This window comes from Passer domesticus, chromosome 29 (genome assembly GCF_036417665.1).
Source record: "Passer domesticus isolate bPasDom1 chromosome 29, bPasDom1.hap1, whole genome shotgun sequence".
In the NCBI taxonomy this organism is placed as follows: domain Eukaryota; kingdom Metazoa; phylum Chordata; class Aves; order Passeriformes; family Passeridae; genus Passer; species Passer domesticus.
In genome coordinates this window covers 1,450,765-1,477,233 of record NC_087502.1, presented here as the reverse complement: position 1 = coordinate 1,477,233, position 26,469 = coordinate 1,450,765, and the positions used below count along the sequence as shown (strand labels likewise).

Sequence of the window (26,469 nt, the reverse complement as noted above, 5' to 3'; positions counted from 1 at the left end):
GCCCCTGTGGTATGGTGGGCAGTAGTCCAAGTACAAGTATGGGAAAGCCTGGCAGATTGACTGCATCACACTGCCCCAGGCACACCAAGGCAAGTACTACGTGCTCAAAATGGTAGAAGCCACCACGGGATGCTTGGAGACCTACCCTGTGCCTCATGCTACTGCCCGAAACACTATCCTGGGCCTTGAAGAGCAGGTCCTTTGGAGGCATGGTACCCCTGAGAGGATTGGGTCAGACAACGGGACTCATTTCAAGAACAGCCTTATCAACACCTGGGCCAGGGAACATGGCATTGAGTGGGTGTACCATATCCCCCACCATGCACCAGCTGCAGGCAAAGTAGAGAGACACAATGGACTACTAAAAACCCAGTTGAAAGAACTGGGTGGGGGATATTTCAAAAATAGGGAGTAGCATTTAGCGAACGCTACCTGGTTGGTTAACACCCGAGGTTCCACCAACTGAGCAAGTCCTGCCCAGTCTGAGTCCCTGAATATAGTAGATGGAGATAAAGTCCCAGTGGTACATGTTAGAGGTTTGTTAGGGAAGACAGTGTGGATCAATTCTGCCTCGTGTACAGACAAACCCATTTGAGGGGTTGTCTTTGCTCAGGGACAAGGTTGCACATGGTGGATAATGCAGAGAGATGGAACAACACGATGTGTACCTCAAGGAGATTGGATTGTGGGGTGAGAATGATATGCAAATATCACTGTTTGCTGGATGTTACTGCCATTGTCTGTACATTAAACCACACAGACATGAAACAGAAGGAAATGTGTAAGTGTTGAAGGTCTGAGTAAGTGAAAGATGGAGTTTTGAGTGAGTAAAATGAAAGTGGGGAATCCTACAGCTCTGTATTATGGGACCTGGATTCAGTGGTCCGGTGTGGGAATGCGACGGGGGCATGATGGATATTGCTTGTAATTTTTGGGTGGAACAGATAGAAGTTTTTACGTGAATAAAATGCATGATGTTTGGTAGTAAGTTGACGATATGGGGATAAGGGGTGGAATGTCCTAGGGTGACTTTTTTATGATGCTTGTATCCCCAGTCACATGTTCTGTTTATGCTGGATATTCTATTCCGTGCCTTCAAGACTGGCTGTCAGAGCGAAGGTGGGGAGAAGAAGCACAGAGTTTTTGTTATCAGCCTCACTCACTCACTCACTCACTCACTCACTCACTCACTCACTCACTCACTCCTCCACATTCAGCTGGACTGTGCTGTCTGGGCACAGACAGGACAGAACCCAGTGCTCCTTTTGCTTTTCACTTAGTTAGTTTAGCTAGCTGAGGCAGTCCCAGTTTTCCCTGGACTGGTTTTCTTTCCCTCTTCTTGGAACTATTCAAACCTGCTCCACACTGGGACCTGAGGAAACACCGAGAGCTCACACTTTGCAGCCTATGGAGCCCTACTCTGCAGCCCTTCCCTGCACCAGAGGGACTGATAACAGAGCAACCACCCCCCAGAGAGACTTTCTGATCCACTCATACAGGCAGGGGTCGTGATGGTTCATTAGCTGATCTCAGAGCGCAAAAACAACACAGAGGATATTTCAGTATTGATCAAAACAAATGCACCTTTTATTGAATGAGCACAGCAAATGTGATAGAGGGATTAGAAAAGGAAATAAAGGATAGAGAGAGAGAGAGAAAAAGGGGAAAGGGGTAGAGCGACCAAACATAGAGACGAAATCCTTGTGGACCAGCCAATAGATCCGCCTTGGCAAGTTGGGTAGAATCTCAAAGTCTTGGTTAACTCAGGGATCTATTACAGTCCTCCACCGAGGGGAGAACAGGTAAAAGACAATGGAGAATGAGTCTATTGAGAACGGGTACAGACAGTCCATGTTCTGAAACAGGGTAAGTCAATCTCAGCAGTGAGCACGGCCCATGGTTTCAGAACTGGTTTCTATGGGAAACCAGTCTTGGTCCAGGAACACACCTGCAGGCAACACTTGGCAGACATCCCGCTTCAGTCCAGCCAGTGCCCCTGTGTCAGAATTGAAGGGGTCTCAGTCTCAGTACTTGGGAGGGAGCTTCAATCTCCGTCCATCACGGTGGTCATGAGGCAGATGAGGGATTTTTCATGGGGGACCACCAAAGTTACCCCAGAAAGTTCATTTGGCCAAGAGGTGGGGAAATTCATGGGCTATTGTCATGAAGCAGGTGTAACCATATAGGGCAGGTCGCTCCTTGGCAGGCCCTGCTCAAAGCAGTGTACCATGGCTGTAAGCACAGCTGCAAACAATCACCTGGTGAGCATCCACCTCAACCAGGCCAGAACTCCAGTCAGGGTCTTCAGGGTCTTGGTCTCTGCTCTTGCGACGGTCGTGAGGCAGATGAGGGAAACTTTGGACCATCTCTTGCAGTCATCTCTTCAGAGTGACGAATGAGCTTTGTCATCTGGTATTGTTCATTTTGTGTGCTGGGGAATGCTTTGCCTGTTCAATAAACAGGTTTTTCCCACCTTTCTCCAAGGAAATTATTTTCCGAACCGTTGTGGGGAGGGGCCATTTTGGTTGGCTTTCTGGGGGGGCCCCTATTGGAGGTTTCCTCCCAAATTTTCCCTAAACCAGGACATTCCTACATTCCCGATCCCACATTCCCATTCTCATTGCCCCATTCCCCATGCCATTGCCAGTACCGGTGCTGTTCCCATTCCCTATCCCACATTCCCATTCTCATTACCCCACCTCCCTATCCTATTGCTGGTCCTGGTGCTGTTGCCATTCCCTATCCTGTCCCCGGCTGCTTCTATCTGCAGGAGTGGCACTCCAGGGACTGGTCACCCCAAGACACAGCGCAGCTGATTTTGGGGTGTTGCTACCTGCCCAGCAATGGCCCGGGGGGATTTTGCGGGGCCCACGTGGCGCTCGGCCGGTGCCGGCAGGCAGGACACGGGTTTGGGGATCCCCGGGAGAGGCGGGGATGAAAGGCGGGAGCCCCGGCGTGGGGAGAGGGGCGATAGCAGAGCTGGGGGAGCTCCGGCAGGCTGGAGGGGCGGTGGAGCCGGGAGATGAGTGGGGCCCGGGCCCCGAGGCTGAAAGTATTGTCGGGGAGCGGGGGAAGCGCTGAGTGCCTGGGGTGGGGGGATGCTGGAGAAGGGGACCCTGGGACACCTGGGAGCCGCGCTCGAATTGATATAAAATTTCAATAACTAAACTGAATTTTATTTTTTATGTCTTTTATTTTAAAGCAAGCAAGCCAGCAGCGCTGGGTGCTCTGGGAGTCACCACTCTACTCACGGCACACACCACTTACAAGTTCGGTAAAGTATATATACTGTTTTTAAGCCTACAAAGCATTTTCCAATGTTTGGTTAGTCCAAATCAGCAAATATCAATAAGCTGGGAGCAGCAATTTCGTAATCTTTCCAGGTGGTCCTTGGCTTCCTGTCCTTCTTGTGGTCATCTGGAGGGAGGCCTTACACTGGTGTCTGCTACATGATTTTGTCAAGTGCATCAAGCTTTTTATTATACCTGGGCATTTAGTTGCTTTGTTAGCTTTACCACAACATTCTCTGTTTTATTCTAAGCATCAGTCTTCTTGCTACCTCATCTATTTTACTCTTCTGTACTTCATTGATTTTGATGCTTTATTTGTTTATTGGGTCACAAAGTTTCAGAACCTTTCTTTGTGTCTATTTTGGACACAGCAGATAGAAACATTTGCTGATTCCATTGCCAACTGACACGAATCACAAAAACATTTTTCATAATCCCTCCCCTTTATGTTATTGATTCATGTCTTTGCTTCAAATTGAGCTGATACTTTTTGGTTTGCAGTGTTTTTTGGTTCTGCTTTGGCCTTGACTATCATAAGGGAGTGAGTTTTTTCTCCTGTGGTTGTGATTTTAGGGTTTATGAGCATTGCTGAAATCTGCATTTCCTGGATCACTGAATGCATTAGCCTAATAAAGCATGGAATCATACATGGTATAAACAATCGGCCTAATGCAGAAGAAAGCAACATGAACCCCAACTTTTTCCACCAGGCTCCTTCAAACAAATGATTCCTCCAATTGTCAGTTAATATGGAATTCCATTTTTGCACTGGAACATGTGCAACTTGTTTAATTTTGTCTGCCAGATTTGTAATAGCTTCTCCATTATCATCAATCTCTAAACAGCACTCAGATATACTAAATTTTCCACAAAGCTCCCGTCTTCAGTTCATAAATAATCTGGGGCTAGCCTATTCTGATATACTGCTGCTCTGGTCTGGCTTAGTTGTCTAGCTACAAGCTTCAATGCCTCTGATGTTTGATTAAAAGTAATTTCTACACTGGCCTGTAATCTAATAATTTGGTTAAGCATATAAATAGGGGTTCTATAACCCCAGCTGGTGTCCTGAGCCCAGGAGGCAGGATCACAGTAATCTGTGATCCATTGGGAAGTCCATTCTTCATTTTTCCAGGTCTGTTTTCCTCCTATTTCAGTTTGTTTTCTTCTGTGCAGAGTTTCCTAAAGAGGTCATCCTAAATATTCACCTTTGCTCTTTGGTAACAAAAAGAATGCAGGTTGTATAATTGCAATTGTACAGGTACCTCTCCACCTCTTTGATAATTCATCATATGCCCTTTTACCACATATCCAAAATAATCCATTTGAAGCTTTCCTATTTTCAGCCTTCTGCCCCTGATTTTCCCAATATCCCTTAAGATCTTTTGCCTCCTCTAAAGGATTAGCCTGTGTTACACTTTTCCAGCAAACAGTTCCATTGGTACAATTGATGGAGCAATAACCTGTTGGTGGTTGTGGCAACCATGTTGTAAAAGTGGAGTTGGTGGTATATATCATCTTGCAGGGGGTGTGTCCTACATACGTAGTGCAATTGTTTCCTTTCCTAGAAATACAAATTATGCCTACTACTTCATGAGTCAATATTTACCCCTGAGGTTGAATTTCATTAAATCTTTGTGTCATGTTCCATAATAGCAACTGATCAGGTCCAACCCCTTCTCCCCTCCATGGCCATTGCTCGGTCATTTGGGATCCCCACCAACCCAACAGTTAGTGACATTTAATTCCTTAACTACTTTTTGCATCAGATCAATAAACAAATTTTTTTCCTAACATGGGGAGGTCCCAATCACTGAGTATTTTCTTAATATTTTATACAGGTCACTTCCTGCTCTTGTTCTTTTTGGGTTTGAATTTCCCCTAAACGCTTTGTGATGTCTTTCACTAACTTTGCCTTGAATTTATCTTGTACTTCCCCTTTATCTGAGTATCCCCACATTCCACCTTTTGGAAAACAGAAGAATGGTTCTCCCTGGTGACAAAATTGATAGTTTCCAGGTGCCCATCCTCCCGTTCCTGAATCTGTTGCTGCCTAGTAACTCTTCTCTCCTGTTGTACAGGTTTCAGGTTGTCCTGGCCCATCACATCCTGCATTAATATGAGTGTGTGCTCGGGCCATGGTCCAGCCATACTTTACATTTTGGTAGCACTTCAAGCAGGGATTGGTTTCCCATTCCCTGGAAGACCCAACAGTACCAGAAGGCCCCAAGGTTTTATTGTCCCTCTTCCTCCTTGGCCTCCCGGGGTGCTCCCAGCAGTGAGGGGTACCATCTTCTCTGCAGCAAGAATATTCTTCAGGGGTTCCGTGTGAGCTTTCCTGCATTCCATGCCGTTTCTTAAATACTTCCCAGTTCTTTGCTTTGGCTCGCTCGGATCCACAAGGGACTCGATTACGTTTGCAATGCTCAATCTTTTTAATATTTGCCTCACTTGATTGTCCCCCTCTCAATCCGTATTTCCACAACATCCACCACTCATAAGAATCTAGTTTTAATGTTCCTTCCTCTAGTCTCTTTTATAAAAAATATATTCAGACAAAATCTGTTCAATGTGTTTACACTCTGGACACAACCCACTTGTAGGATAACCCCTGTGACAATGATAACACCACCTCTCCTTCCAATAGTTGCATTCAGTGCTTACAAAGGGATAGCAATTACAGTCCTTTTCAATACAGGTAATTTTATCTCCCGGCATCTCTTGAGAATATGGCATCCCATATAACATCTTGTATAGGGAGATCCCATGCTCTGAGTTTGGCATTGTTCAAATATTTAACCACACCAATGGTAAATACTCGATAAATATTGGATTAATGCTTAATCCAAGATAGTTTTTTTTCAATCATTAGTTTTGCTGGCTGATGCTTTAGGGTCTGGTTCATTCTTTCGACTCTCCCGAAACTCCAAGGGTGCCAAGGGGTATAATATTCCCAAGAGATCCCTAGAGCTTTCATTACTTTTAACACTTTTGAGGTAAAGTGGGAACCCTGATCTGAGTCAATCACTTTAATCATCCCAAATCATGGAATTATTTCTTCTGAAATAATCTTTGTAACAAAATGTGCTGTTGTTTGTGCCGCAGGGTAGGTCTCTACCCAATGAGCTATTTGGTCTACTATTACTAACAAATACTTGTATCTTCCCACTCTCAGTAGTTTGGTAAAATCCACTTGTATCTTTTCAAAAGACCTGTAGGCAGTTTTTCTCCCTCCCTGCGAGGTCTGTCTAGATGTCTTCTTGTTAATTTTCTGGCAAATAATGCATCCTTGTGTCTTCTGTTTTGCTATATCAAATATTCTTATACACCCAAAAAACTTTAAAAAGTGGTCGCTTAGTGCTCGTGTTCCCCAATGAGCTCATTAATGTAACTGAGGAATTATTCTTTTAACATTACTTTTAGATAGCATTTCTCTACCATCTGGTAAAAGCCACTTATGCCCTTCCATCTTAGCCCCTAGTTTCTGCATCTCTTGTATTTCCTTTGAGATATAGCATTTTTTATATTTTGTATCATCCTCACTTTTATTCCAATTATTTAAAAACACAGGTAAGCATACTGCTGCCCTTTGTGCTTCTGCATCAGCCAAATTATTGCCATGAGTCCCATAATCCGTTCCCCTCTGGTGTCCTCTGACATGGACAGCAGCTATCACTGATGGACCCCTCAAAGCTTCTGATACTTCTATGGGAACAACTGGATTACTTATTTCTGTCGTAATGGGTCCAATCTTCAGCTTTCCTATTTCCCCTTTATGGTGCCACACTTTTGGATTAATTTTGTCTTCATCTTCTGACATTAAGGTATAAAAGTGTACCTGTAGTTCTCCTTGTTTCACTTCTAAATTTACTCCTAAAGCTCTAATTAAATTTCTTCTTAGCCAGTTATTGCCTGCTTCTGGTACCAATAACAAATCATTCAAACAAATCTTATTTTCTGATTCAATTTCAACATTTTAAAGTATGAGTACTTTAAATGGTTCCCCTTTTGCTGCCACAACTAGAGCAATTTCTTAAGTAATTTTACCCCTTTGGGGCAGTGCTGTATAGTTGATCTTTCTGCTCCAGTGTCCACTAAAAAGGTAACTTCTTCCCCTTGGGGACCTATTTTTAGCTCTATCAAGAGCTCTTTTGATGATCTGGTCCTCAAGATGTACAGCCCCTGACACCCCTATTTGTCCTCTTCAGACATTTTTTTTTCTTTTTTTCCCCATCTTTTTGTTGTTGCTAACAGCTTAGCTTTGTCTTCTCCTTCCTCACTAATAGCAATGATAATCTGCAGGACCATCTCTGGGGTTTCTAATTTGGGGAAGTTTCTTATAATCTCCCCTAGGTCTTTGTCCTTCTGTTCTAAACGCTTTCTTTTCCCCCTTCTGAGTTTCCCTCACAGCTGCTACAAATACCTTGACTTCTGCCTTTGGGTTTCTTCACCTCTCCTCACATACACCTTTTGGGCTTCCCACAATAGCTCTTGGAGACCCCAGTCCTGCCAATCCTCTCATTCTTTAGCCTTTTTTTTTTTCATACGTCTCCCCATGATTTTGCCACAAATGGAGTTTTAAGCAATGCTGCTCCTACTGGTGAATCTGCGTCCACTCCTGAATACATTTGCAGGCTCTTTCTGAGCCTCTCAAGCCAATCTGTAGGTGTTTCATCTTTTTCTTGGTGCACACAGAAAGCCTGGTTAATATTTTGCCCTCGAGGTATGGCATTCTGTATCCCTTGTATAATGATATCTCTAAGGTCCCTCACATTTTGTCTGTCCTGCTCTGATGAGGCCATTTTTGATCCCCACGTGGACCCTGCTGGTGTCTCCTTTCCCAGTCTCTCATTCCTGCTTGCCTAATCATTTCCCTTTCCTCAGTAGTAAATAGTATTCCTACTATAGCTTGAAGCTCATCCCAGGTGTAGGTATTTGGCCCTAAAAATTGGTCTAACCTCTCGGAAACCCCTAAAGGTTTTTCAAGCAGCCGCCCCATTTCCTTTTTAAATTCTCTTACATTCCCAGTATGAAGTGGGACTGCTACAAACCCTATTCCCCTATCATTTCTTCCCATAAGTACTTCTCTCAAGGAAAATAGTCTCTTCTTTTGATCTTTCTCCTCCCCACTAGAATTATTTTCCTGGCGTTGTTCTCTCCTCTTGCTCCGAGTCCTACTAGATGGTGATGATGGTGTGGAGTCATCGAGCTCCGGGGCCTCCCAGGGGAGGAGAGAGTTTCCTGCCCTTGATAGGGAGGGGGCAAATTGTCTAATGGTTCCCAAGGTTTTTCTTTTTCCTCCACCTTTCTTCTTTTTTTGGTTTTCAGGGGGTATAATGTTATCACTACAGAGACCCCCCTCCTCCAAAGTGCCACATAATCACTTTCCTCCTGATCAAAGGGTTCCTTACTATTTACATAAAGATTTAAAGCTTGACACATCCAGTCATGAAAGGACCCATCACTGGCCAATATAAATGATCAGGCCTAATTTCTTCCTTAGTCCACTCTACCATACAATAATGGACCATCTCTTCTTTACTTTTTCCCTTCCTAGAGGGCATTGCATCCTAATGTGCAGTTGTTAACCCCAGGGGGCTGTCCGGGGGTATCTCTGGTTATTCACTCCCTTTCTCGTTTTTAGAGCCTCTCTGGGGGCCCCATAACCTTGAACCTCTCTTGGGACCCTTTGAGCCTCTCTGGGGGCTCGTTGAACCTCCCTGGGGGTTCCTTGAGCCAGAGGTCTTACTGTACCCCTGAGCCATCGTGAGCAGTGTCTCACAGCACTCGCTTTGTCCCTTCACTGGCCGAGCCCCTCGCGGGGTGATGGAAGCACAGACAGAAGGACTCCTCGATGGCTCCGCGATAATATTGCATCTACCTCACTCACTTTCACTCAGACACTGCCGTGTCCACCCAACCAAACGATACTCACAGCCCGCTGCTCTTGTCTGGATCTTTGTGCACTGGAATTGCAGGTGATTTAAACTGCAGTTCTCAGAGAGCTCAGTTCCTTGCTTGCTTTCTTTACCAGGTTTGTGGTGCCGTTAGCTCCCGGGCTATTGGCTTCTACGGGCCACAAAAGTGGGGTGCCCCCTGCAGTAGCCTCAGTCCGAGAGATCCCAGGGCATCAGGTCGGCATCACCAAATTGATATAAAATCTTAATAGTCAATCTGAATTTTATTTCTATATCTTTTGTTTTAAAGAAAGCAAGCCAGCAGCACTGGGTGACCAGGGAGTCACTGATCTACTCAAGGCACACACCACTTACAAGTTCAGTAAAGTATATATACTGTTTTTAAGCCTACAAAGCATTTTCCAATGGGCTCAGTCCAAGTCAGCAAATATCAATAAGCTGGGAGCAGCAATTTCATAATCTTTCCAGGTGGTCATTGATTCCTGTCCTTCTTGTGGTCATCTGGAGGGAGGCCTTACACTGGTGTCTGCTACATGATTTGGTCAAGTGCATCAAGCTTCTTTTATACATAAGCATTTAGTTGCTTTGTTGCAATATCTCTTAGCTTTACCATAACTTCCTCTCTTTTATTTCAAGCATCAGTCATCTTGCAACCTCATCTCTTTTACTCTACTATAGTTCCTTCATTTCGATGCTTTATTTGGTTATTTGGTCAGAAAGTTCTAAAACTTTTTTTTGTGTCAATTTTGGACACAGCAGATAGAAGCATTTGCTGATTCCATTGCCAATTGACACAAATCACAAAAACATTTGTCACAGAATCAGGGGAGGATGAGCCCTGGGACCTCCAAAAGCCCCTCAGCATGGCTGAGCAGAACCCGAGAGCGGGGGGGATGCCCAGGACCCATGCTGGGGTCGGCTGTCAGTTGTCTCTGCCCCAGCACGGGAAAAAGTGGTTCTGGGCAGGCCGCGCTTTCGAAGAAGGAGTCTGGACTCTTGCTTTTCAGTCTTCAGTTGAGTTTATTGTTCCTTATCTACAAAGTTTTTCTGTCTGTCCAGCCGAGGTCTGATCAGCAAGACAGCCAAGGGCACTCTCTCCCGCCCACGGGGCAGTTGTCTCTTTTATAGTGAAAACTACGTATAAGATATTTACCTTTAATTTCCAATACTTTTTGCCCTTGTTGGCAAGTGCACTTTCCCTATGAACCAATCCACACATGCCAACATCATCCTGAACATGGATGCCAAGGAGAAGAAAGAAGAAGGACAGGGCACGCCCAAATCCCTCCATCTTGGGACCCCTGACCCCCATGTACAGAATTTCAAACCCCCCTGTACAACATACAAAACCCCCTGTACAGTGCTCCAAAGTTTTTCCCTTCACCCTGTGATCCCTACTTCTACGCTACTTAAACTTTTGTGGCCTGTAATTCTTCATATAAGGTTGGCAATTTGCTCCATGAATTTAGATCGAATTTCCAGGTGTCTTTGGCTTCCTGCCAGGGTCTCCGAGCCCCTGCCAGGGCTTTGAGACATCCAGGGCATCCAGAGAGATGCTCTGGGTTCCGACAGACCCACGGGCCCCTCAGCAGCTCTGAGAAGAGGGACCCCATAACCTCAAATAAGGACACTGGAAACAGGGAACCCCTGGGAGAGTGGTTTTGAACTTGCTGATTTTTAGAGGTATTTCTGGCCACCAGACACCCAGTGACTTCTACAGATGGACTTGGCCAGTGGACCATCAAAGGCAATGCACTTACATCTTGTTTTTCCCCAAATCAGGATTTCCCATTCCCAAACCTTATCTGGATGAAGGAGAAGGCTGTGAGGAAGTGGAAGATGCCCCAGGACACTGAGGCAGGTGAGGAGGAAGTCAGTGGCCCTTTCCCCCCCTCTCCTGCTCCATCTCCCAGCCCAGCACAGCCCCCGGCTGTAGGACAACCCTGCTGCCAACGCTGTCCTGCCAGGGATGGATTGGGAGGATCTCCTTCTCCTTCCCTCTGGCACGGAGGCAAATCCCATCCTCTCCTTGTCCTTCTCCTGCAGACAAGGAGCTGAGGATGGGGAGCAGGGAGGACAAATCCCCACGGCAGAACCTCATGGACGAGGCCATTTTGAGCAGCTCCATGGCACAGGAACCTAATGGGGCTAAAAAGCCTCGGAGATCCCTCAGGAGGAGGGGCTCCAAACCCAGCCCAGGATGCTCCAAGGGGAAAAGACCCAGCCTGTGCCAGGAAGGCAGCCAGAGATCTGGCCAGAGCTCTGAGGTGGTAGCCAGTGAGCAGCATGACAATGGCAAGAAGCCCCACTGGTGCTTGGAATGTGGGAAAAGTTTCCTCAAGAACTCCTACCTGGTCGTCCACCAGAGGATCCACACCGGGGAACGGCCCTATAAGTGTGGGGAATGTGGGAAGAGCTTCAGGATCAGCCACCACCTGATGAACCACCAGAGGATCAACACTGGGGAACGACCCCACGAGTGTGGGGAATGTGGACAGAGGTTCAAGATCAGCTCTGCCCTGATCGTCCACCGAAGGACCCACACTGGGGAACGGCCCCATGAGTGTGGGGAATGTGGGAAGAGCTTCAAGATCAGCTCCCACCTGATCCGCCACCAGAGGATCCACACCAATGAACGGCCCTATAAATGTGGAGAATGTGGGAAAGGCTTCAGGAGGAGCTCCAGCCTGAAACTCCACCAGGTGACCCACACTGGGATACGACCCTATGTGTGTGGGGAGTGTGGGAAGGGCTTCCGTGACAGCACTGGCCTGATCATCCACCAGACAATGCACACTGGGGAATGTCCCTACACGTGCTCTGAATGTGGGAAGAGCTTCATGGGGAACGCCAGCCTGATTATGCACCAGAGGATCCACACTGGGGAGAGGCCCTACGAGTGCGGGGAATGTGGGAAAAGCTTCAGTGCGCCCTCCACCCTGATTTTCCACCAGAGGATCCACACTGGAGAGAGGCCCTACAAATGTGAGGAATGTGGGAAAAGCTTCAGCAAGAGGTCCGGCCTGACTGTCCACCAGAGAATTCACACTGGGGAGAGGCCCTACAAGTGTGGGGAATGTGGGAAAAGCTTCAGCCAGAGCTCCAGCCTGACTGTCCACCAGAGGATCCACACTGGGGAGAAGCACTATAAGTGTCCTGAGTGTGGGGAGAGGTTTCAGAGCAGATACCGTCTCCTCAAGCATCAGCAGATTGACACAGAATAGAGGCCCTTCCGCTGCCCCGAGTGCGGGAGGGACTTTAAGAGAAACTCCACCCTCATCACCCACCAGTGGATCCACGCTGGGGAGAGGCCCTAACAGTGTCTCAAGTGTGGGAAGCGATTCTCCCAGAACTCTACTATGACCCAGCACCAAGGGAGGCAGCAGTAAGGGAAGCCCTACAAGTGCCTCATGTGCAGGAAGAGCTTTGAGCACTGCTCCAACTCCATCCCCCACTGGAGGACCCCCATTGGATGGTCCACGATGACCCTCGTTGGGCAGAGACTTGGTGATCCATGGTCCTTTTGATCCATGTTAGGAAGAAACCTGGCTGGTGATCTCCACATCTTCCTGGCTCCTCTTGGACACTTGGGCAGCAGGAGAAAAATCCATTGGGTTGCAAACCAACATCAGAATTTCATAGGGGACAGCACAGTTTTTTACTTTCGACCCCAAAAAAATCTCACCTTTTGCATCCAATCATTTCTTCAGGTGGCATCAAGGAATACTGGATGGTGTTGGAGGTCTTTTCCAATCAAAATCATTCCATGATTCTGATTGTCTCTGGCCCATAGGCGTCTTGCACAGCCAAATGGTGATGGACTGGGGCACAAAACCAGGATTTCGGAGACAGTGGAGTGGAAATTCCTCTAGAAAAGATCCTTTCTACCCACCCAGGCACATGGATACTCAGCCAGCATGTACACGTAAATCCTTTTATTTTGGCCTTGATTTTCCTTCATATTTCTTCATCCCTTCACCCACCATTGGGGTAAAAATAAAGACATTTAACTAAGACACGGATGGTGACATTGGGGAACATGGTGGGGATCATGGTGGGGCTGGGGACATGGACAAGGACATGGGTGCGGACATGGCTGTGGATGGCGATATTGGGCATGGAGGGGGTGTCACGGTATAGATGGTGACATGGGGCTATATGGCCATGGATGAGGACATGGGGGACGTGGCCATGGGTGGTGGACAAGTCCCTGGGTTGACATGTCCATGACATGAGGTGTCCCATGACCAAGGACAACACATCCCCACCACCACCACGATACTGTCCCCTTCATGCTCCCGTTTATTCCCTGCTCTTCCCCTGGCTGTGACAGCTCCGTGGCAGGATGTCCCCATGTCCTGGTGACCCGTGTCCATCAGCTACTCCCAGTGGCTCCAGCAGCAGCCAGAGCCCATCCTCAGCACGCAGGATCAGCTCGGGCTTGCGGCGCGGGGGTGGCCTCGCCGTGTCCCTCCGCAGCGCAAACCGGGACAGTGTCAGTGCCACTGCCACCTTCATCTCAGCCATGGCAAAGCTCTGCCCGATGCAGTTCCTGCCACCACATCCCCACTGTCAGTGTCACCCCACTGTGAACCCAGCCAGAGACGGGGGTGGCACCTGGGGACACTCCTGTCCCCACTCCACCACTTACCTGGGGCCAGCAGAGAAGGGGATGATGGACAACAGGCACTGTCCCTTGCTGTTCTCAGGGCTGAACCTCAGAGGGTTGAACACCTGGGGTGACACCAGCACAGTTACACTGAGGGGACACAGCTGTCACCACCATGGTGACAAGGACACCTCATAGGGTGGCCCTACCTCAGGCTCAGGCCAGAGGTCTGGGTTGTGGTGGGTCCCGTAGATGCTCATCAGGCAGATGACCCCTGGTGGGATGGGAATGGCCACTTTAGGGACAGCAGATGAGGGTGGCTGGTGACACTGGGGACACCTTGGCCATGCCATACCCTTGGGGATGACACGGCCATCAGGCAGGGGGATGTCCTCAGTGCAGCACTGGGACACAGCAGTGACAGGAGGGTGCAGCCGCAGGCTCTCCTTGATGCACATGGTGGTGAAGGGCAGCTGGGACAGGTCCTCCCTGGGGACAAAACAGGGGTGGCATCGTGTCCCCAAGCCACATGACCTGGGGTGGCCCTGGGGACATCTCACCAGTCAATGTCTGCAGTGTCCTGGCCAGCCAGGAGCTCCTGGACCTCCTGGCGGCATCGCTCCTGGTGCTCAGGGTGGCCAGCCAGGTTGTAGAAGAGCCATGCCAGGCCACTGTCCGTGGTGTCATGACCTGTGGGGACATTGGGTGAGTGAGGGGACACTGGAGTGGCTCCTCCCCAGTGGCGCCTGAGAGCTCGTGCTCACCCTCAAACATGAAGGTGTCAGCCTCAGCCGCGATGTCCTCGTCCGACAGGGTGTGGCCGTTCTCGTCCTGCGGGGGTGAGATGAGCCAGGGGCCACCTGGGGCCACCGGTCTACGGCCAAATCCCATCCATGGCCACCACTCTTCCCCAATGGCCACCACCCTACGGGCACCACCATCCCACTGGCCATCAGCTCTATGGTCAATGCTGCCCATGGCCACCACTGTTCCCCTGTGGCCACCAGTCTATGTTCCAGCTCCCCATGGCCACCAGCATCTTCCTGACCTCCATGGCCAACCCTTCCATGGCACCACCATCCCCACAGCCACCCTCTTGTGCACTTCCATGTCTCCATGGCCACCATCATCCCCCATCCCCTCATGGCCACCAAAGGATGAGGGTTGGGGGACAACCAGAGGCTGGACATGGTGACACCTTTGGGTGGCCTTGGGGAACCTCAAGGACAGGTTGGTGGCCGCTGTGGGGTGGCATTTGGTCTGGCAGTGGTGACATCTCTGGGACCTGTGGACTTGGGTTGGTGGCCACTGCCTGGGCACTGCCAGGTCTCTGTGCCAGGTGCAGTGACACCCATGGGTGCCCCTGGGGACCCATCTAGTGGCTGGAGGGTGCTGGGGTGGAAGAGGCGCAGGACAGGCAGCCAGGGAAGTCCCCACCAGAGACAGCCATGAGGGTACTGGGCCACCAAGGTGTCCACCTGCTGTAGGGCTTCCTCCGTGCTCTGGCCCTGGGGACAACAGGACATGTGTGTCACTGGGGACACAGATAGGCTTGGGGACTTGTGTGTCACCAAGACACTGCCAGTCTTGGGGACATGTGTGTCTGTCCCCACTGTCCCCTTGCAGGTGCCACCACTCTGTCCTCACCATCCCAAGTGCCACCACCTCATTCCTTCGGTCCCCTCACAGGTGCCACCACCCAATTGTTCCTTTGCAGGTGCCTCCACCCCTGTCCCTGCTGTCCCCGCAGGTGCCATCCACTGTCCTCTCACAATGCCGGTGTGTCCCAGCAACCAGTTGCAGCAGGATGGGATAGGGAACTTGTTCAGCTGGCGACAAGTGGCCCGGAATCGGGTGACAGCCACCAGCACATCCCAGAGCCACCGCAGCAGCAGGGCCACCACGAAGGTGCCCAGGGCCACCATGCCCAGGGAACCTAGTGCCATGGCCACCGCCATGGAACTGCTCCTGGGGACAGGCTGGGGACAGGGCAAGGGGCGGGCATGGGTGGTGTCACTGCGGAGTCACGTGGCGCTGCGCTGGGTGTCACCGGATCCGCCTTTTGTCGTAATGCGTGTTCTGGTGGCAGCGTCCTCTGACACGTCCTGATGGCATCTTGTGCTGACATGTCCTAGTCCTGCGTCCCCACATGTGTATCCTGGTGGCATCGTGTTCCCCCCCGCTGCTTGCAGTGTCCCCGTCTCCCTGTGTGTGTTCCTGTCCCCTCCATGTGTCCCTGTCCCTCCTTCCCTCTGTGTATCACCATCCCCCACCTGTGTGTCCCTATCTCTCTGCACCTGTCCCTGTCCACTTTCCCCATCGTCGTGTGTTCCTGTCCCGTCCTAGTGTCCCTGTCCCCATCTCCCCCATGTGACCCCGTTCCCTTCCATGTGTCCCTGTCCCCTCTGAGTGTCCTCATCCCCATCTCCCCCGTGTGACCCTGTTCCTTTCCGTGTGTCCCTGTCCCTCTCTGTATGGCCCCTGCCCCCTGCCCCTGGTGGGACCAAAGTCCCCAAGGTCCCGGGGCTGTGTCCTGTGGGATATTCACGTGTCCCACAGCATGTCCCTGTGTCCCATAGGATGTTCCAATGGCTGTTCCTTGCACTGAGCTTCTGCCCTGTGCCAGCACAGAGAGGGACACCCCATGACACCCCACAGCACCCCACGGCACTTTGACCTCTGGTTTTGTCTTTTCTCCTTGGTTTGGTGGGCACCTCTGTCTCGATCCTCTGGTACAAGCGGAGGTCGTGATGGTTCATTAACTGATCTCAGAGTGCCAAAATCAACACAGAGGGGATTTCAGTATTGATCAAAACAAATGCACCTTTTATTGATTGCCCACAGCAAATGCCATAGAAGTGTTAGAAAAGAGATAAAATATAAAGACAGAGAGAGACAGAGATTGAGAGAGAGAAATAGAGAGAGAGAAAGAGAGGGTATAGCTACCAAACGTAGAGACTAAATCCTTGTGGTCCAGGTTGATGGAAATTCACCTTGTGATGTCAGGGAGAATCTCAATGTCCTGGTTAACTCAGGTATTGTATTTGTGTTTCCCCCAGACAAGGAAGGAATGATGAATCTGACTCCATGTTCTCAGAAGGCAATTGATTATTTTATGATACTATATTATATTAAAAGAATGCTATACTAAACTATACTACAGAATACAGAAAGGATAATTACAGAAGGCTAAAAGCATAATAATGAAACTTGTGACTCCCTCCAGAGTCTGACACAGCTTGGCCCTGATTGGCCAATAAGTCAAAACAATCAGAGCAAAAACCAATGAAACAATCACCTGTTGGTAAACAATCTCCAACCACATTCCACATGAGCAAAACAGAGGGGAAGCAAATCAGATAATCATTGCTTTCATTTTTCTCTGAGGCTTTTCAGTTTCCCTGGACAAAAATCCTGGGCAAAGAGATTTTTCAGTGAATGTGACACTCAGGGGTCTCTTATAGTCCTTTGCCAAGGGAGGGAACAGGTAATTCTCTTGAAATCGCTGAGGGGGAACAGGTACAATGAAGAGTAAGTCTGTTGAAACCGTCAAGGGGGAACAGGTCATGTTCTCAGCAGTGAGTGAGAGTCATTGTTTTCTTGACCCAACGACAACACCTGGCACATCTCGCTTCAGTTTGGTCAGCCCCCCCCGCATTTCATGTTAAATTACAGGGGTCTCAATCTCAGTCATTAGGAGGGGGGGCTGCAATCTCTGTCTGTCATTGTGGTAGAGAAGCAGATGAAGGGTTTTCCATGGGGAACCACCAAAGTTACCCCTGAAAGTTCATTTGGCCAAGAGGTGGGGAAATTCATGGGCTATTGCCAAGAAGCGGGTGCAAGCATATAGGGCGAGTCGCTCCTTTGCCAGCCCCCTGCTAGAAGCAGTCACTGTAAACACAGCTGTGCACAATCACTTGGGCAGCATCCACCTCAGCCAGGCCAGAACTCCAGTCAGGGCCCTTGGGGTTCCAGTCTCTGTCCCTGCAATAATCATGAGGCAAATGAGGGAAAGTTTGGACCATCTCTTACAAGGGCCCAGGGCCCCAAAGGGGCCTCTGGATTCTCCAAGACCCCAGAGTGTCACAGGGCTCCTGTGATCCCATCAGTCCCTGCAGTATCACAATGTCCCCAGGAGGCCCTGCAGTGTCACAGAGGAGCAGCGCTGGAGTGGGCACAGCACCAGGGGAGGTTTGGCAGCGTTCCACTATCTGTGAGACCACAGCAGTGGCAGCCACAATGTTCCCCTCTCTCTGACACTACAGGTGTGGCAGTACCAAGTCCCCCTCTCTGTGAGACCACAGCAGTGGCAATTTCAACATTCCCTTCTTTGACACCACACGGGGGGCTGCTCCAAAATTCCACTCCTTATGACACCACATCAATGGCTGCCCCAATATTCCCTTCTCTGTCACACCAGAGCAGTAGCAGTGCCAGCATTCCCCTCTCTGTGACACCCCAGTGGTGGCAATCCTGACCTTCCCCTCTCTGTGACACCACAGCAGTTACAGCCCCAGCGTTCCCCTCCTTGTGACACTGCAGCTGTGGAAGCCCCAAGTCCCTGTCTCTGTGGAACTGCAGCAGTGGCAGCCCCAGTGTCTCTCCCTCTTTGACACCCCAGTGGTGGCAGCCCCAAAGTTCCCCTCTCTGTGAGACTGCAGGGGTGGCCATCCAAAGTTCTACTCTCTATGACAGCACTGCAGTGGCAGTTCCAACATTCCCCTCTCTGTGACACCTCAACATCTGCAGCCCCAGTGTTCCCCTGTCAGTGACATGACAGCAGTGGCAATACCAATGTCCCCTTGTCTATGACACCAAAGAGGTTGTAACCCCAACGTTCCCCTCTTTGTGACAACACAGCAGTGGAACCCTCAGCGTTTCCCTCTCTATGACAGCATTGCAGTGGCAGCCCCAACACTCCCCTCTTTATGACACTACAGGGGTGGCAGCCCCAAATGTTCCCCTGTTTGTGACACCACAGAAGTGGCATCCCCAGCGTTCCCTTCTATGACACCACAGCAGCAGCCGCCCAAACTTTCTCCTCTCTGTGACACCACAGCTGTGGCAGTCCCCTTGTCCTGGTCTCTGTGACACCACAGTGGTTTGTGCCCAAACGTTCCCCTCTCCATGACACTGCAGCTGTGGCAGCAGCACTGGAACAGAAGCAGCAGCCATGGAACAACAGGGGAGCAAGGGAGGAGCAGAGATGGAGCTCTGGATCAGCGGGAGATGAGCAGTGATGGAGCAGTGCTGGAGCAGTGCTGGAGCAGTGTTGGACAAGCAGAGGAACTGTGCTGGAACATCCCCAGAGCAGCACTGGAGCAGCTTTGGAGCAGCAGTGGAGTAACCATGGAAAAGGTGGAACAGTGGTGGAACCGGAACCACACCCATGAACAGTGGTGGCATGCTGGTGGCACATTGCTGGCACATTGGTTACACATAGGTGGCACACTGGTGTCACATTGGAGGCACACTGGTGGCACACTGGTGGCACATTGGTGGCTCATTGCTGGCACATTGGTGGCACAGGCCCCACGGCCGTGGAGCGGCACAGGAGATGCCGACGCTGCGGGACACAGAGCGGCTCCGAGCGCTGTGTCCTGCAGGGACTGGCTCTGCACACCACAGCGATCCCAGCAGGCTGACCCAGAGCAGGGGAAGCAGCAGGAATTGCTGCAGGGCTCTGGAAGGCAGGGATGGAGAATATTGAATGGTGACCTGGAGGTTTGATCCTGCTCATTGTGGCCGCTTTTGGGGTGCCAGGACCGTTCCAGTCCATCTGAAGTCATGAACTCAGGAGATACTCAGGACAAAAGCAATCAAACTGCCTTCTTTACTGCAGGGAAACACAGCTTGGGAGAAGTTTCATGATTTCTGATTTAGGAAGCAAACTGGGTCAATTATTGGCCTGTGGTTTGTACTAGTCCTGAAACTATTCCCAAAGTGCTGGGATTTGGCGTTAAAAAGGAGCAATGTGCCTCATCACCTGGATATTACACACATGGAGTAAAGAACTGTTAGTGGTCGTTATGTTTGAGAAAAAACCTGGAATTTTCTTCCCGATTTCACTCTTCCTTCCTCTTTCTCTGGGATGAGGGCTCCAAGACTCCCTGCAGGTCTGCTTTCCAGAATCTGCTCCTCTGGAGTTGGGATGGGACAAATGAGAAGTGGGAAGAGGGAGGAAAATGGACCATTCAAACTGCAAAACTCTGTTGTAGCCTCTGCATTTCCAGTGTTTAGAAACTGTCATGTTTTCATCCCTCAGACCAACTTCCACATTTCTCACTTCTGCCCTGGTAGAAAACCTTCCTTTGGCCCTATTTAGGAACTGACCCTCGGAAACAGCTCAGTGCAGATGCTTTTTGGTTGGTTTTGCTAACAGATCACGAGAAAATCAGTGGAAGGGGAGAGATGAGGGAGAGGGCAGAAACAATTCCTTTCTTTTCTCTTCCAGGTGCAAAGTCTCCTGTGCAGGTTGTGCTGCAGCCAGAGACTTCCCAGGCCAAGGGCTGTGGGAAGAGATTCAGCTGAGGCAGCTGAGACATCTCCTCCCTGCTTTGCAGCCCTGGGGCTGGCAGGGGACACAGCTGCCCCCCGTGCACCCCACACAGCCCCTGGAATGGGGGATTCTTCCTGCCTCTGCCAGATGCTCCTTCTCCATCCCTGGCCTGGCTGCTCCTGCTCTGAGCTCCCTGCCATGCTCATTGCTGGGGCTGGGGAGCAGGAGGGAGGAGCTCAGCGCCAACCTGGGAGGTGCCAGCGGGGTCAGAGATGTGTGGAAGTGACAGTGACAGAGTGATGGGATGTGCAGATGGACACAGGGACAAGAGAACACCTCTGGGGGAACCTCCTTGAGATTTAGGGAAATTTCCTTTGAACAACACAAACAAGGACACAGATACACAGGCACAGTGTGTAGCTTTCGTGCAAGGGTTTATTTCTCATTTGAGGAAAAAGGCCCTGGGCTCACGGGGGATCAGGCAATTCCTCAGGGATGATCAGCTCCTCATGCCACAGGAGAGGGACAGGACATGGTTTTCACCAGCAGATACACCTCTAAAACAAAGAGCCAAAAACATGATCCCCTGTGTTCCCTGGGACAGGAGAGGGGCCTCGTGCCTGCCCCTATTTCTGGAGGGTAAAAGGAATTGAGGCCCTGGGTAGACCCAGGACATGATTTGGCTTCTCAGATCCACAGGATTTCCAGACACCCTAAGCCTTGGGATGCTCCAAAACTAACCCAATGCAGATTGTGGGGTTCCCCAGAACTGCCCAGGTGCAAGGAAAGACTTGGGGGCTGCTCTGTGCAGCACCCCTGGGAAACAGATCAGTGAAAGCCCCTTTCTGTCCCTGGCTGGCCCCAAACTCTGCCCACCCAGAAGACTCCAGGGTCCCTCATGGACCTCACAGGATCATGTGGGGTTCGGAGGACCACCAAGTGCTGCTCACCCATCCCTGGTGAGTTTCAGCCAGGCGCTTCTGCCGCAGAGCAGCACCCAGCTTTTCAGGCACAGGGGGCTGGGGACAAAGGCAGCGTTAGAGACACACTGGGGGCACTGGGCTGGACTGGGAGGCAGGGGAGAGCGGGGGGGGATTGGGGAAGGGGCTGCAGGAGCAATGGGGTGCAGGAGCTGCTGTGCTCCTGCCCAGAAGCACTGGGCTCCTGGCCAAGAGGCACAGCTGGGGCAGGGGCTGCGTCCTGGCTCATGCAGGGGGTCCTGGGGTGACAGGGACGGGAATGCAGCAGGGGCCAGGGGCAAAGGCTTCCCTGGCGAGGAGCCGTGGGGCAGGCTGCTGTCTGGGCTGTCAGTAGGGGTGCACTGGGCTGTGCTGGGACAGACTGGGATGGGCTGGGCTGTGGTGGCCATGCAAGGGGAGGGTCTGGCACCGGCAGAACTCGTGGTACCCACCAGAGGCGTCTCCAGGTCCACGACGTTGTCTAAATCCAACTGCAGAGAGACCAGGAGACCTGGCTGGTCACTGGGATGTCCCCAGTGCCAGCGAGGGATGGGGGGACTGAACTGCCACCCAATTCCCTGAGGGGATGCCCTCCAATGCCAGCAGCCCACTCACCTCCCGGAGGTCATCTTGGGTTCCTTCCAGGAGTGCCTGGAAAGGAGAACAAAGGCTTGGTCTGGACTGGACCTTGTGGGGCTCTGGGGGGACACGGGTGCAGGGAGCAGGGCCCAGGCAGAGGGATGGGAATTCAGGGCCTCCAGGGAAATCTGCTGGAGGTGGGGGGAGACCCAAAGATACTGATCTGGGGTCAACTGAGGGCCCATGAGACAGGGCTGGGGGCGTGGAAGGAGCAGGGTGTGAGGTACAGGGGAGGAGAAAGGAATTGCAGTGTAAGGACATGGGAGTGCAAGAGAGGGGCTTGGTGGGGACAGAAGAATGAGGATTGGTAGGGACAAAACCAACACAAATGAGAGAGGTGTGGGAGTGGGGAATGAGTCAGGGAATTGTACAGGGAGACCCACCTGCATTGGAGAGGAAGAAATGCAAAGGACTGAGGGGAAACACGGAAGGAAAGGCCTCAGGAATGGTCAGGGGCACAGAGAGAGGTACAAAAGTGTGGGATGGGAGAGCAGAAAGGGCAGGATGTGGGGTCAGCGTTTGGCTGGTGCCTCACCTTGGCCTGTGCCGGGGGGCACAGCAGGATGGAGAAGAGCAGGGCCACGCTGAGCACAGCCACCTTCATCTTCCTCTGGCTCTGGGCAGCGCTGCCTGAGGCTGCAGCAGGTGAGGAGCACCTTTATCCCTGCTGGGACTCCTCCCTGCACCCTCCCTGCCAGCCCCCAGGCCAAAGCCAGGTTTGGCACAGCCCCCAGCCCTGGCCACAAGCCCAGCCCTGGCAGAGAGTCCACCCCACCTGTGGCACGGATCCAGCCCCCTTGCCCGGCATCCCTCCAGCTTCCTGCACAGGCCAGCTGCCCCTGGAAGGGCCCAGGCACCTGGGGGGCCAAGGGGGGCAGGCAGGGAGCCAAAGGCATCTGGGGACTCTGTGGGGACAGTGCCCAGTCCAACACAATCCATCCTCCAACACCCCCAGTGCCAGATCCCTCATCTCCTGCTGCCCATCTCCTCCCAGAGCGTTCCCTGTGGGACAGCCCAGAGCTGAGCCCAGCCCCAAACCCAACATGTGGGAGAACAAGGGGAACAAGGGACATGTGATCAGGTGGGTGATTGGCATCTCCAGTCACTGCAGACACTGGGAGCACTGGGCAATGCGGATCACCTGCAGACAAGGCTCAGGGTTGGGGAATGGCTCAGGCGTGACAATTCCCACATGCACACAACCTGATATCCAATTCCCTGCAGATGCCAAACCCATCCAGTCTCCAGGCCCAGAGCACTGTCCAGAGGGGAATATGCCCTGCCCTGCCCCTCATCCTGTCACACCTGCAGCCACTGAGCCCTCCCAGAGCACCTGGGGCATGGCCCTGGCTCTGGGCCCAGGCCAGCACTGGCCCTGAGCAGGATGTGCCCATCCCAGGGACATGGGGAAGGGGGCACCTGTCCCCAGGCAGCCACTCGGACCTCATTGGGGTAACAGAGGTGCCCTGTGAGGAGCAGGGGTGTTGGTCCCTTATCAGCATCTCTGACAAGCCCTGTTTACCCAGGCCCTGAGGCATCAGGAAGACATTCAGATATCTTGGGCTTTCTGGGACTGCCTGGTGCAGGGTGGTCTGTGCATGGGGGAGCTGAGAGCAGATGGATCCCTGGTGGGGACAACCCCCACTCCAACACAATCCATCCTCCAACAGCCCTCAGAGCCACCTACCCCCATCTCCTGCTGCCCCTTCCCTCCCAGAGCTTTCCCTGTGGGACACCCCAGAGCTGAGCCCATCCCAAAATCTGTTGGGCCCCAGCAGAATTGCCCCTGTTCCTGCTCTGGCACTTGGAGGAAACAGTGGTGGGCACTGACCCCTCTTCCAGGGGCATCAGGACCCCAGACTCAGGGAAAGCAGCAATGTGGCAGGACTTTGAGTCAAGGGCAGGCAGGTGATTGGGATCTGCAGCCCCTGGAGACACTGGGAGCACTGGGCAGTGTTGATCACCTGTTGATCACCTTGCAGACAAGGCTGAGCCTTGGGCAATGCCTCAGGTGTGCTTGTTCCCTCAGCCAGACCACTCCATTTCCCTTTCCCTGCTGGCCCCAAACCAGTCCCATCTCCAGCCCCAGAGCAGAGTGCAGAGGCCAATGTGCCCTGCCCTGCCCTGCCCCTCAGCCTGTCCCACCCACGGCCACCGTGCCCACCCAGAGCACCCGTGTCCCGCTCTGCACAGCTGCCACATGCAGGGTGCCAGGGACCCCATCCCCAGCGAGGCTCAAACTCCAGCCCTGGCCCTGGCTGCCATGGGCTGCAGCTCCCCAGGGCCCTTGGCCCCACACAGGGTCTCTGCAATGGCCTGGCCCTGAACTGAGGCCAGCACTGGCCCTGAGCAGGATGTGCCCATCCCAGGGACATGGGGAAGGGGGCACCTGTCCCCAGGCAGCCACTCGCAGGTAATTGGGGTAACAGAGGTGCCCTGTGAGGAGCAGGGGTGTTGGTCCCTTATCAGCATCTCTGACAAGCCCTGTTTACCCAGGCCCTTAAGCACCAGGAAGACATTCAGATATCTTGGGCTTCCAGGAAGGAAAATCCATGCTGAAGTGATTCCCGAGAGCTGTCCTTGGCAGTGACTCCTGTTTGACATTCCAGGCCATTAGTGAAGGGTTGTGCACCTCTCTTTCCCCAGGGACAATGTGGATCCATCCCAGATGTATTGTGGCCCAACTATGAAAACATTTCAGGCCACTGCCTTAACTGTTTGCTCTGGAACTTGTCCAAGGAGCTGCAGGGTCCAGGAAGATTTTCCTGTGGAGTGCCCCAGGACTCAGAGACCAGAGTGTCCCCATGGGGGATCCTTGACCAGAGGCACAAGTGCTGTGACATCACTGCTGTGCTGACATGGTCTTGGAATGGGATTGAGGAAGTGTCCACAGGGTTCCAATTGCAGAATAATGGCCAAGGAGAGATGCAGACCTCCTTGGAGATCAGCGCCAGTCAGGGGGGTGGCAGTGGACAGCCACTGACCACGTGCTAACAGCCCGGGCAGAAGGAGCTGGACATGGCCAGAGGCTGCCAGTGTGGGCAGATTGACCCTGCAGCTTCAGGAACCCCATGGGAATGTCCCTGCCCCATTCGGGGCTGTGGATGAGCTGTGCAGAAACTGTCCCTCCATCTCTCAGCAGCATTTCAGAAATGAGGTTATTTCCCCTCCATTGTATCCACTGTGATCCCCATGGCAGGAGAAATGATGAAGAGGACTCCATGGATATCAAAAGGGTAATTAATTACTATATTATACTATAATATTATATACAATATTATACTATATTACATTACATCTAAACTGAATCTGCCAAGCACTCAGCTCTGCTCTCAACTGCTGACAGTCCCGACACACACACACATACCTGCCCCTGATTGGCCAGGGAAGGAATACACCATCACTTTGGGTAGACAGTCTGCATATTGCATTCAACTTCTGCACAAACACAGGCACAGCAAATGAGATAAGAATTGTGTTTCCTTTTTCTGAGGTTCAGAGAATGTGAATCTCAGAAATATTCTTGGGAAGTCGTGCCTTGCTTTTCTCTGTGACGAGACATGACTGGTGCTTTTGCATCAACCTTTTACAGTGGGGTCCTCAGCACAGGAAAGGCTCAAACTTCGTGGAGCAGTTCCAGAGGAGGCTGAGATGCTCCAAATGCTTGGAGCACCTCTGTGACAGAGACAGGCTGTGGGAGTTGGGGCAGTTCAGCCTAGATCAGAAAAGGCCATGGGAAGACCCCACAGTGACCTTGCAGAACTTCAAGGAACCTCACAGGAAACGTGGGGAGAAATGTTTTAGTAGGATCTGTCTCAGCTGGAGAAGAGGAAATGGTTTTAAAGCAGAAGAGGATAAGTTCAGACTGGAGATAAGGAAGAAATCTTTGATGCTCTCGTCGGTGAAACACTGGCACAGGTTTCCCCGACACCTGGTGCATGACCCATCCCTGGAAATATTCCTGGTTGGATGGGCTCTGAGCAACATGATGGAGGAAAAGATGTCTCTGCTCCCACCCCACAGGAGGCCCTGTGGTGTCAGCTACAGGAGTGGTCGGTGTCTCTTGTAGGATTCAATTCCCCCTGGGGAGCAGAGGGAACACACAGCAGCACAGATGGCAGGAACGTCCTCCCATGGAGATGGGAATATTCTGGATCAACAGGCTCAGGCTGCCCAGTTTTGTGTCTCTGTAGATGGACACAAGTGTCAGAAGAGACTGAGAACCAGGAGGCCCTGAGGTGTCTCTGAGTCCCCTTGGTTCCAGGAGGCCCCACAGAATCCCAGGGTGTAGTAGTGAGTTCCTTTGTTATGAAACAGTTGTGTTATAAGTGAAAGTAGTTTGTTCTGGTTGTTCACCATGCATACTGGTTTGTTCTGGAGATGTACCTTCCTATCCCCCTGTCCATCTACCTCAAGACCTACCCCTTATTCCAGAGCCTTCCCTGCCACTCAGGGAAACCCTCTCCTCCTCCCTTGTCCATTACAGAAACCCTACCTTTAGCTCTAGAATCTTCTGTGTCCATCTTGTATCCCTCGAATACCTATTGGTATGCTCAGT

General features: G+C 51.5%; 2 protein-coding genes across 2 annotated transcripts in view; one reads left to right on the top strand and one right to left on the bottom strand.

Moving 5' to 3' along the window:
* Positions 1-13,219, top strand: part of LOC135287382 (zinc finger protein 664-like) — a 257,242-nt gene extending 244,023 nt beyond the window's left edge. Inside the window, exons 2-4 of the mRNA XM_064400738.1 lie at positions 3,203-3,274; positions 10,988-11,066; positions 11,252-13,219. Coding sequence (XP_064256808.1) covers positions 11,015-11,066; positions 11,252-12,429 — 1,230 coding nt within the window. The 5' untranslated portion in view covers positions 3,203-3,274; positions 10,988-11,014 and the 3' untranslated portion in view covers positions 12,430-13,219. The remainder of the gene's footprint in view (positions 1-3,202; positions 3,275-10,987; positions 11,067-11,251) is intronic.
* Positions 13,220-13,507: 288 nt separating this feature from the next.
* LOC135287261 (leukotriene-B4 omega-hydroxylase 3-like) lies at positions 13,508-15,772 on the bottom strand. The gene is made up of 7 exons (XM_064400614.1): positions 15,587-15,772; positions 14,579-14,645; positions 14,375-14,504; positions 14,170-14,303; positions 14,024-14,088; positions 13,857-13,939; positions 13,508-13,757 (listed from the first exon to the last, which is right to left on the bottom strand). The coding sequence occupies exons 1-7, from the start codon at positions 15,770-15,772 to the stop codon at positions 13,508-13,510; spliced, it is 915 nt and encodes a 304-aa protein (XP_064256684.1).
* Positions 15,773-26,469: the final 10,697 nt, after the last annotated feature.

Coding starts and splice junctions, on each gene's coding strand:
- LOC135287261 (XM_064400614.1), bottom strand. CDS start 15,772: ATGGCGGTGGCCATGGCACTAGGTTCCCTGGGCATGGTGGCCCTGGGC. Junction 14,646..15,586: donor TGCTGGGACACACCGGCATT/GTGAGAGGACAG, acceptor TCACCCCCGCAG/GACGAGAACGGCCACACCCT. Junction 13,758..13,856: donor CCCTTCTCTGCTGGCCCCAG/GTAAGTGGTGGA, acceptor ATGTGGTGGCAG/GAACTGCATCGGGCAGAGCT.